Raw genomic sequence first — 12,576 nt, 5'->3', positions numbered from 1 at the left:
TACCATTATTACTCTATGTATATTGGTATAATATAGTAATAGTATTATTACTCTATGTGTAATTTTACTACCATTATTTTGAAATACTTCATTTTTCATGCATAGATGTGATTTTTGGGGCCACAAAAAATTTAATTGTGTCTAAATACAACAATCAAATGAGGCTCAGTTAAAGGCTGAGTGATTGGCTGCTGAAATTATTATCTTAGGTTTAATAGAACACTTTGAAAAGCTACAGGGGGAGGGATTTTCCACTTATTTATATTAAAATATATATATTAATATTTCAGTACTACCTTACACTACATATAATCCCTGATTACACTGTAATTTGAATGCTGGCTAATGTAAACCTTGCAACTATTTTAATATACATGGACATTTCTTTGCTGTATGAGAATCAATTACACAGTCTGTTAAAAGCACAGGCTGTCCTAATTTTATGTTCAGCAAAGTTTTTATAGAGCAAAGAGAGATTTTCAGTAGTATTGGGTCTGTCTTGCCTGGGAGGTTGTCCATTAAACACATATTTGGGTCTTGGTTTTCCTGCACCCATGAGAGCCTGGGAGCTGATGTACAACTTCAGTGGTGCACAGAAGGTTTTCTCACCTCAGCAGCACACAGACTGTTCTCTCAGGAGCTCAGGGGGTTTGTGCCCTGTCTCTGCCCTGCCTGTCTCACCTCTCTGTCTGTCCCTCCGCAGTCGCAGAGCGCGTCTCCCAAGCAGAGGAAGCAGAGCGTCTTCACCCCGCCTGCCCTCAAAGGTACTGCCAGCTCCTGCCCTGCCCTGCCCGGCCCGGGGCTCCTGTGGGAGGGGACAGTGGCACCAGGGCAGTGCCTCTGCCCGGGGGTCGTGCCCAGCCATCCCTGCCTTCACTCCACTCCCATGCCTGATGCCCACCTGCCTGTGCTGGGCATCTCTCCATCCTCAGCACATAGAAAGGTTTTTCTGCTTTGATTACTTTGCTCTAACAGATAATTCAGTGCCAAACTATGAAAAGAGCTGCTTGGATATGTAAATTCTATTGGTGCTGGCCCCTTAGGGTTCTCTGTTTCTTATTTGAAACCACTCCCCCATATTCTGCCTCTCTTTCCAGGCAGCTGTGAAAAGGAGAACCAGAACCATGGGCTGGGTATGTGACCTTAGGGAGTGTGAAGATTTTCTTGGGAAGATAAGGAAAAATGAGAAGTCTTGGTAAAAGTTTTGAGGGCTGACATGCTTTTTAGGAATACATATAAAAGCAGAGGGAGTATCACCTGGGATCAAGCAGCTGCGCTTAGGCCTTGCTCCTTATGTAGCTCTGAACAGAATTTGACTTGATGGTGCTTGCAGTGAAGCAAGAACTGAGGTGATTCACCAGCACTTCTGACTGACACTTGTCAGAGCAGGATTGTTTTCAGACTGCAGTCTAAAGGCCATCCTGCCAGGTGTCTCTTGATAGATAATAATAGGTAAATTTCCATTTGGCTGCTTAACACAATTTATTACCTGGCAGAAAAGGTGGGATATCAGATTTGCTGTGTGAAATACTGCTGCTGTCATGAGGTAATTTACCATATCAGCCAGCTCTATGTATCTCATTCTGTAATTTCAGCTCTCTAATACTTGTCCTAGGCACAGTTAAAATGTCACTCAGCTGCCACACAGGACTGTCTGATTGCCAAGATGGGCTGAAGTTCATGTGCTGGATATTCTAAATAACTCTATTATGTTCAATTACAATATTTTTTCTGGAAGGAAAATGCTTCGAATGGACAGCAATACCTATTGATCTCATTGCTGTACTATTTTGCTGTACAAGACTAAACTAAATACTGTGCAAATGAAGTGCAGTGTGAAACTGGTCCTCATAGTTCCTCTCAAGAACCTCAGCATCCTAAATTTCACCATACTCCCAGGTACACAATTGGGCACTTGGAAGCTGATAACCCTTCCTGTAAACAGGCTGGATTGCTCCAGATTTACCATACTTTTATTGTCGTAAATATGACTCTTTTTATTTTGAAAAGCAATCATGGTGGAAAATTTCTTATTCTTCTTTTTCACTGGTATGAAAACATGAATTTTTTTTGTTTGTACTAAGAGACTATGAGGCAAGCATATAGCAATGTAAAGTACACACAGTGCTATGAAATACCCAAAGCTATACTACTGAGAAATACAGAGTTTTTAGAATTTAAATTATTCTGATTTCGTAGTAGTTGAAGATAACACCATTCAGCAGTATTTTCAGAATAACAGGCCTCACAGTTGCACACTCCTCCTCAACTTTGAGCATATATATACATATATATATATATATATATATTTACTGGGCACTGTTTTCCCTCAATAGATTCATAATGTGGTATTCAAACACACAGTAAGGTAAAAAAATATATTTCTTTACAACCCTCTGTTTGCTCCACACCCTCCAAGGCTTTTACTAGTGGAAGGTGGGATAGACTGGTATCTGGTATCATTTAAAGCTGGAGACAATAAATGAAGTGGAGAAGAGGGGCAGATGTTCTCATTTGTTAACTTCTCTGATATTTTAGTAGTTTAGCTGCTGTTAACTCAAGTGCCCAGGAATAAGCCAGGCTTGCAGGCAGTGGAACTGAGCCTGGAAGCTGAGCAGCAGGGGTGTGGGGGAGATGAGGGGCCATGGCAGGAGCATGGCTCTGTGCCTGGAGCAGAGAGGGATCAAGAGAAACCACAGGCAGAGCCTGCTCCAGCCTGACTCCAAACATCCAAGGAGCTGAAAAGAGTTTTGTTGCAGTTTTTGTTTTTTGTAGCAATTACCACACTGTGTGAGAGAAAGGTGTCTGGTTTCTGAACTGCTGGCTAGGCAGGAGAGAGAAAGAGGAAGTGAATGTGCATGTTGTGGTTACAGGAGCCCATATAAAATGGGAAATTGTTGGCAGGTCTGTAAAGAGCAGAAGCAACATCAGACAATGGTGATGGCTGGTTACAATACCAGAACTCTAATACATGTTACATGAAATATCCAAATACATGAAAATATATGCAAACACAGTACTGCTGAGGTTTTACCTATCATGGTGAATATATGGAGATCAGCCTCTTAGTTAAATTGCCCAGGTGAGGGGTTCACATTCCCAGGGAAACTGCCCCATCCCTGGAAGTGTCCAAGGCCAGGTTGGATGGGGCTCTGAGCATCCTGGGAGGTATCCAGTCCATGGAAGGGGACTGGAATGAGATAGTCTTTTATGCTTTGTCCAACCCAAACCTTTCCATGATTCTGTGATTCTATTCTTTGGTATATATGGGAGAATATTTTTCCCTCTGCCATTGCACTTATTAAACAAAAATTCAACATTATTAGTTGTCTAAGATCCTCCACAAATATTTCAGTTTCATCATTACAGAAGCTCCCTCTAGCTCAAGGCTGGGCTGTGGCTGCTGCAGCAAGCTGTAGTAAACCTGGTGCAACAGGCAGGTTCTCATTACTGCATATCTGTGTGTACTTTGGCTCCTGCTTTTATTTTCCTAAACAAAAACACACCAGAGTTCCTACAGACAGAACAAATAGCTGACTCATCTCAGAACATTGTTCTTTTTACTGGAATACAATGTGCTGGAAAAATCAATGTGAGAGCTATTGATTGAAGTAGTAATCTGGAGAGGGACTCAGCCAGCCAACCAGATAACAGCTCAGCATGGTGTGCTCCTTAGTGTTACATTACCAAACCTAATGGGTGTCAAAGGGCTTTTCCATTTTGCTGTTACAGATATTTTTTCCCCTAACCTGCCACACTAGAGTTTGTTAATCCCATGCTGGTGTGTATCATGCAATGGTGGCAGAAGTCACTACCTGAAGATTGCCCCAAAAGAATACATCATGGTCTCTATGTTGTGATTCACCTCTTGTCACAGTTTTTTTTCTATGTTTAGCAGCAATCTTAACTGAGGATTCATCATCTGCAGTTCCCTCCTCTGTGTTACTTTTTCTTCTGCTATTCATAGGCTTTCATGCCTGAACTACAAACTTTTCTCATCCTTTAAGGTCTTCTTCATGTGTGGAGATTGGTTTGAGCCTCCATATGAAAAATACCATAAAAACAACCACAGGAATGTTTTGCAATTCAAATAGTCACCAGTTTTGCCTTGGGCAATCTTTTCCAATCAGTTCTCACTGTGTAAGGCCTTTTTTTCCTACTTACTAATCTGCTTCTTGTTCTCTATGACAAAACCAAGAAGAATCCTTTGATCCTTTTCCAAAGTAGATGTCCAGCTGTTTTAGCACTAAGATCCATCCATCCATCCATCCATCCATCCATCCATCCATCCATCCATCCATCCATCCATCCATCCAAGCACAAAAAGCATCTTTAGAAATATCTTCATTATTCTGCTTGGTGGGCTAGAGGAGCCCCTGGAGGTCTTGCTGGAGTCTCATTTTTTACCCTCACACTTTCCAGAGAAGTCTAAAATGGAATGATAACCCTCCCAGATAGAGAGGGACCAAGTGAAGGCACCTTAGACTGCCAAGGCAGGAGTGGATTGCACTTATCCAGGCAATGGTGCCTCCTTGGTGTCCCATTCCCAGCTGAACACCAAAGGAGCACATCTGAGTCTCAGAGCTGCAGCTCTCCATCCCAGGCATGCCTGGTGCTGAGGCAGGTTTCCTTTCACCTAGGTAGTGTTTTGTTTGGTAGCTCAGCTCATCCTTGGAAGGAAATGCAGGCAGCAGTGACAGGAAGCAAGGTCCACAAAGACAAACAGAAGACAGCCTGAGCTGTTCCAAATTCTGCATGGCTCCCCAGGGGTCCCAAATCCCCACATTAGCTACCAGCTTTTGCTATTAATACTAGTGGCTATTTAAATACCACCAAGGTCTCCCCCCTGTGAAGGAAGTGCACATTCCCAAGTGATTTGAGGATTTCATTAGCAGTGAGTCTGCTGGCCTGGATGTGCTAGAGGTCAGGGAAATAGGAAAACTTCACTCAGTTCACTCTGCAAGAGGCTGCTTGGATCAGATCAAGATCCTACTAATTTCAGAAGGCTTTCAAGAAAGTTACTGTAGCTGTCTGTGTTCACTGGATTACCCTAGCAATGAGGAGCCATCAAATCATAATTAAAGTCATTCCCCACGAAAGTATGGGATACATTTGACTGTTTTCCCTCTCAACCTTTTGGGAAATAAATGCTTTAAATTCCCCTCCCCTAATGTATTTTTCTTTGCATAAAAACAAAGGCTTTTTCCTGAGCTAGGCCCCAGCTACAAGATTTGAAATGGGATTAAATCAGAGCTGTTAAAATCTAAAGAACGTTCAAAGACATTATTTTGGTTTGAGTCATTAAAACAACCAGAACTCACTGGCTTTTCCCAAAGTGTTCAGGCCCAGGGATTTGATACATGCATAATTCTAGTATTTACAATGATGGCTGATATTAAATGAGCTCCTTCTAGCTTCTGCCATGAATTTCAGATGCTCTGCTTGTTTAGTGCCTGCTTGCTCTTCTCTCCAAAGGAAACAACATGCAGAATAAATGATTAAAATCATGATGTCCCTCCTGAAATATGTAATTTATTAGAAGCAATTAGTACAGTATGTGGCCCTCATCCAAATTTGTAACCCCTTAGGCCAGCTTGATGATGTCTGCTGCATCTCATTACTTTGTGACTGAAGGTTAACAACGAACACGAGTGGAGTCTGGAGACATTAAAGATTATTGTTGGTATGGTAAGCACTGAGTTTGGAGCTCATGAGAATCATTGTGGAACAAAAATCTCAGGCTAAATTTACTTCAAGTGGCACAGGAATGAAGTTTCTAAGACTTTAGCAGTCGCTATAAAACTTGCATCATTTTACAGGCTGCCTTCCTACATGGCAAACTCTGCAAAGAGCTTCTAGTGTTAACTAAACACAGTGCAAGAACACTCAACATCACACTATTCTAGAAAGAAAAATCCCATGGTTTTTTTTTGCTTCTGCTTCACACATGGGCTTAAATTTAATTTTTAGGAAATTAATGGTAGCCATAATATCAGACATCTTACACAGTCTTCTAAACATCAAGGCCAGGCCTGTGAAAATTCACAAATTAAGCTGGTGCTCAGTAAAACTTTTCTTGTGTGGGTGAGTCACTTTGACTCAGGCTGTTACATTTTCCCAGTCTCTCCAACAATGATCCTTTTTCAAAGATGATTGTGCTGTCCATCAGCCATGTGGTCAGAACAGGAAATGGAGATTGTTTTCAATTATCCTCTCAGTCTTGAGTGTGTATTTTGGACCTTCTTCCTTTTCCAGTTGGCTAAATGGCTGTGATAACTCACAACAACAGGCAATGTCCAGTGGCTGGAGCAATTCCTGAGGCTGGGGCAAAGTCTTCCTCCAACGCCTTAGCAGAGCTGCCATGTCCCTGGAGAAACATCTGTTCTTTAGCCTTGTACTACCAGTTCTACAACACATTTCTTTTAAGTACAAAATCTGTCTCAGTTGTTTCTTGGGTAGCAGAAGGCTGAGCTCTCCCTCATTCTTTATGTGCACTCTCTTGTTTGTTCATGTGCTGTGACAAAATGCCATCAGTGCATTTTGTTTCCTGGATGGAAGACCCACAGCTGGAGTTTTGTAGCATGGTGATTTTTCCTTGTCCCTAACTAGGTTACAAGAGGTACAGCTTTGTTTCCCAACTACTTGTTCTCATCATTTCTGTACTGTTCTTATCCACATCTTAGTGAGATGCACCTGACACAACCACACCACTTGATGCAGAATGGCCTTGGATAAATTCCCTGGCTATCTTTACCAGGATGTACCTCCTAGTGCCTTGTCTCTTTCCTGACTCTCTACCCTCCTCTCTCCTTCCTCAGGTTTGAACAGTAGGATGATGACAGGAGACACAATTAAGGAAAAAAGAAAAGCTAAATTAATTAGTGCCTCACTGAGTTGGTGACAGGGATACATCAGATTGCTGCCATCTCAAGTTCAGTTGGCTGCCACTGTTATGGCACTGCCCAACACGTTGGCAGCCACTGCTGCAGTCTGTATTTAATTTCTTACTGTTGGCAGCTTTGAATACATTTCATTTCACACAGCTGGCGGCTCCTGCTTCAAAATGGTTCTGGGCTTGGCTGCAATAAATATTGCAGTACCTATAGACAGACCAAGGTGTCCAGTGGAGACTAAACCTGACATCTGTTCCACAGAAAAACTGGGATGTTTGTGTTATAACTTGTCATCTGCCACTATTAACTGGAGTGAAGAAAAAAAGGCTGTGCTGAGCACTAATGTCAGTCCCTAAATTACCTCGTGTGGCCCAACACAGACCAAAGTCTAGGGGTGTATTTCCACTGACCTCATTTGTCTCAGTGTGAAATTCACATATCTGATAATCTTCTAATTTTCTGCAATGAGTGCTGAACTGGCCTCCTTCTGAAGATACAACTTTATGATAGAAGCTAACCTTAGAAAAATGCTGTGAAACAGCATTTATGACTTGAAAACAGTGTTATTAAGCACTGTAGTATTAAATACTATAACAGTGTAAACATCATATTGTTTCTAAGCAGAAACAGACAACATTAAAAAGTCAGCATTTTAAGAGCTGCAACATAAAGTATTATGGAACAAAAGTGTGGGAGACATAGTACATATTTTAAAATGTAAAGTAGAAATCCCAGAAAGGGAAGCATGTGTTGTTCTGGTTACTTTATATTACAAGATGTATTTATAGTGAAATTAGAAAGAATTTGGCAGTTTTGTGTTCTGAATTGAAGCAGCTTTTGAAGAAAAGATAATATTTTTATAGGAGAAGATGTAAGATTCTTATGAAGTCAGCCATTTGACAGGGCATTAAATTTTATTTCCTTGCTGTATGTTTTGTGCTGGAGGTTAACAACCCAGCCACATGGCAGACACTGTCTCCAGCAAGCCCTGCTGCAATAAATAATAATTGCCCCTCTGTTTCATCTAAAGCACTGTAAATCTGGAATTTGATCCTGAACAAGATGGCAGAATGAAGACCTAGATTACACATTTCTGCTCCTGTTCAGTGTTTGACATCTCCCAGACAGGCAGGGCAGGGCTGTGCAGGCAGTGGGGACAAGTCAGGGGCTCACTCCCTGGTTCTGTGCCAGGACCAGCCCCAGTGGGGAGAGCGCACTGCTCCTGCAGCAGTGCAGGGGCACAGCTGGGCAAACAGCAAGGGAGCTTGCTCAGCTTGTATTGGGCTCTTCTGCAGGTAGATGCAGTAAGTAATACAGAGGTACCTCTCTAAGTAGTGCATTTCTGAAAAGTTTCCATAGTGTGTGGCTGCTATCTCATTTGATTTACCCTTAGAAAGAAAAGCTTTCCCTGCATTAGCACCTAACTGCATGTTTCCACAGTCCCTCTTTGGCTATTAATGTCTCCTCTCTATGTAGTCAAATTGCATATATATAAAAATCCCCACCCTCAAAAGGCAAAGCTTTCAGAAGACAGAAGACAGGCAAGCTCAAGGTTAATAGTGAATTTGTAGAACATGAAAGGCATCACTGTGCACTGAGCAGGGGCATTAGCCTGACACAGCAAAATCATCCCACGACCTTCCAGCTGCAATTCCACCAGCTGTGCTGCTCTTTGTGAGACTAGGTGCAGGCTCCCAGCCACCAGCCAAGCTCCCACACCTGCTCTGACTCCTGGGATCAGGGCAGGGGTTTCCATGAGAGTGGCTCCTGGACACAAGCTTCTCTTCCAGGGACAGTAGCTTTTTTGCTTCAGGTTTCACCCTGGTCTGAGTCAAGGTCCCAGTAGCACATTAGCTCTGTGATATCTCTATTCTGAACCATGTGGTCCTTGTATCTGTGGTTAAGCTAAGAGAAACAGAGAGAAACCATGCTTCTGGTTTTTAGGGACCATCTGTGCTGGGTTTCTTGTGGTGGGAATGTTTTCTGGGTTTTTAGTACTTGATTTTTTTCCTTTTGAAGTGGATGTCTATTGGTCTGAACTTATTGAAAACCAAAAATTTTCTACAGAAAGCCATGTGGTTCTACTCCCCTCCATAATTTCTCCCTTCCTTCACCCCTTGGGATGCAACATTGCCCAGTATAGCAAGAACACAGAGTTCCCAAAACCATCCACCAGAGCTTTGGCACGGAGACAAGAACACGAGCAGCCTGAAGATTTCAACCACATCCTTTCAGGCCTGCAGCTAGGACTGAGTGCTCACATGAATTATGTGTGACTGTGACCAGAAAAACACAGGAAATACTGCAGCTAGCATATGGATCTGAAAAGGGATTCATTATCCTGTGAGCTGCACAGGCCAGCAGGATGTTGTTAAAAAACTCTCATCTGATGTAGCTGCTAGTTTTTCTTCAAACAGAGGGAGGGAGATACTTCAGGATTTTCAGCTCTCACACAACCTGAGAACAACCAGCATTATTCCACAGATCTTTTATAGCCTGAGGAGATGATCACCAGGCTCTGAGCAATGTACAGAGTAATCATTTCTAACACAGTTAGAGGGGTTGTGGGACCTAGTGAGTGCTCAGAAGGAAAACGCTGCCCTGAGCAGTTTGCTGTGGCTGTCCCAGCTCGGGGTGCTCCATTGCTGGGTGTGCTGGCACAGCAAGGAGGAGATGTGCACACACTTCCCTGGGAGCTGCAGGAGCCTGGGCTGCTCCCTGCACCTCTCCCTGCACCCCAGGGACACCTGGCTGCTCCTGTCCCTGGGGAGGTGCAGGGACACACACCCATCCAGCCCAGCTGGGACTGTGTCCAGACACCAGGCTCAAGGCAGAGGAGCCAGTGGAAGGAGAGCTGGGAAGGCAGGGACACTGCCAGGGAGCAGCAGGGCAGGGCCACTGGATACCCCAGGGGCTGGCCATGCCCTACAGAGGCAAAGGGAGGCAGCAAGCTTCTCTTTTTCTTTCAGCAATGAGGAGAAACTATCTAAATTCAGCTTTCAATTTCCTTGCAACTCAAAAGAAAAGAGAGGGCTTTTTTAAAACAGTGGAATTTTTGGCATGCAGGCTCCCTCTGGTGACTCCTAGGTGCAGCTCTGCTGTTGAATGGCAAGAACAGTTAAAAGGAATAGAATTGTATTAAAGCTTACTCATTTCAATTTACAATCTGTGAGGTTATTACTGCATTTCACCTACATTCCTGCAGTATTCATTCCCCACATCCCATGAGTTGTTAGAGCCTGGTTTTGTTTCAACTCACTCTTAGCAAGATCTAAGGTAAGAAGTGCAAAAACTGATTTTTAAAGAATCTATGACTGTGATCTGAATGTGTCTTAACATTCAGAGGATAATCTAACTTTTCTGTACTTTTTCTGTATTTTCCCCAATTAAACTTAGTGCAGTGATATTCTTGCTGTTCTTTCCAGAGAAATTGAGAGCAATACTTGTTTTCAGGCTCTGACAATTCTGTGTCAGTGTGTTTCTATAGCATAATTGCCTTCTGGTTTTAGTGGATGCTGGCTCTGGGGTATTTTGATGCCTTGGGCAAAACAGAAGAGGTAGGATTCTCACAGGTTCAGGTCACTCAAACAATAAAGAGCCACCAAAGATTTTGTCCCAGTGTTTTGCTGCTCATGGCAACTGCAAGGTGAGACAGGCTGTATCTACAGCAATGCAAATGGTTTGTGGTGACTGCATTTCATGTTGAATAATGTATTTCTTAACACTGGGTTTTAATCGTCCAGCAATCAAAAATACTTAAATATAAGAATCTGGTGGGGTTTCACTTGCTTATAAGCTGAAGAAATTAAAATGAAAACATTTCAAATTTAAAATATTACTAAAGATGTCAAACTAAACCTCTAACTGTTCTTTTTTCTCCTGTCCCAAAAGATCAGAGACACTGTACCAGACACCTTCTGATGTCTAAGATAGGAATTTGATTTTGCTAAATTTCTTTACCAGAGAAGTGCCCTGGTTGTGCATTAATATTATGTACTAAATTGGTTTGTATTTTTTTAAGATTAAAATATACCTATATTACTGTTCTAAACACCATAAATTGCTATGATCCAGTTCGTTTCCCTTGATTCAAGGGATTCAAGGGAGAACAACACAGTGAAAACAACATCCCACAGCTGCCTCTATCCAAATTTCACCTTTCAGACCAATAGGTGACTCTCTTGGGGAAGAACATTCCCTGTTTCTGTAAGACAGCTCTCTGCTTGTCACCTTGCCATGGCTGATGCTATGTCCTAGGAAAATGTCTCAGAAGCAAAAATCAGGACTTGCTAGGGTAATATCATGAAAATAGTAATGGCCTATTATTAATATTCAGCTGCAGTGGGGATAAGCTGAACACTGGCCTATCAATCACTTGTTTAATCATACAAGGTTTTTCTAATTTTGAAGTTGTTTATAAAATACGTAAAAGAAGAATCAATCTCAGCATTTACAATATTAATGATGTGAGGTTATGCTGATGCCAAAATCCTATCTCCTTTGTCATCATAGGAAGGATCACAATGAAGATTATAACTCAGTAGAGAATTAATCAGCAAATTAACAGAGAAGCTTATAGACTTCTGGCAAAAGAAAGAGACAGGATTAATTAAAAGTGGAAGCCTCACATGGAAGTGTAGCAGAGAAACACCACCTTGGAGTTTTGGGTGACCAGCAAACATTTTGCTCCTGCCTTCATTTTGAAAACTGACTGGAAGTATTTCCATCCTAACCCCAAAAATCTCAGGCTGCACAGAGCATTCAACAAGAAATTTAAGTCTGCCATTAACTAATTTTTTTCTATATCTGCCCCAGATCAGAAATAAATAACCACAAAAACAATAACAAAACTAGAAAACATGGATCCAGAAGAGCAGAATGCTGGGGATGTCTTGCCAGACCTGGGGGTGAAACAGAAGAAGCAAAAGCTGTTCAGTGATTACACACAGGACTTCATCACATACTCAGGATTCTGCTTCTCAGCATCATAGCCTCCTCTCCTCTGACAAGGATTCTTTCCCCTAAGGATGTGGCAATAAGATTTTTCTCAACTGTTTGGGTTTCTTGACCTCAGAAAAGTTCCCATGTCAGTCAAAATCTAAAGAAGTAGAGTCACAGTGCAGTTGTCCAGGAAAAAGTGAGCAGCTGCATAATGCTGTCCACTAAAAATTGAAGTCAGATAAGAATGCCTTAAAAAAACTGAAATACAGCTTCTTGGAAATGGATTATGAAGTTGAGGAGATTAAAATGTTTTGTAAAGCATTTTCAGTTAGATTTTGAATGAAAAGACCTTAATTTCTGTTGTGTTTTGAACATGTATACAAATCAAATTAATTTTCCTATAGCATGAATACATTTTTTTTTAAACAAACTAAAATAGTCTTTTTAACAAAACTAAATAGTCTGCTATAGCAAATTTTTTGTGGATTTTTTTTTTCTTTCTAAAGGGAACTGCAAAATTGCAGAGGTATTTTCCTAATCATGCACAAATGAAAATTGTCCAGCTTCAAGGAACTGCAAATATTCATCTATTGAAGTTTGCTACTGTCATTTTTAAAGTGTTCTGGCATGAATCCATGGTGCTTACACCAAGTCAGGAATGGAGTTGCCCTGGGCCTGTTACAGACCAAAACTAAGCCCTGGAAGTCTCTCTGCTGGCTGGACAAGAAATCACAGACAAGTG

At 41.8% G+C, this 12,576-nt stretch overlaps 1 protein-coding gene across 1 annotated transcript in view; it reads left to right on the top strand.

Annotated features, from left to right (window-relative positions):
• PPP1R1C (protein phosphatase 1 regulatory inhibitor subunit 1C) overlaps positions 1-12,576 on the top strand; it is a gene marked incomplete at its 5' end in the record, with an annotated part of 44,511 nt that overhangs the window by 21,480 nt on the left and 10,455 nt on the right. Inside the window, 1 exon segment of the mRNA XM_079310459.1 lies at positions 704-764. Coding sequence (XP_079166585.1) covers positions 704-764 — 61 coding nt within the window.

This window comes from Erithacus rubecula (assembly GCF_903797595.1).
Source record: "Erithacus rubecula genome assembly, chromosome: 8".
NCBI lineage: Eukaryota > Metazoa > Chordata > Aves > Passeriformes > Muscicapidae > Erithacus > Erithacus rubecula.
Note: the sequence above shows the minus strand (reverse complement) of the source record. Positions and strands in the feature narration are given on the sequence as shown.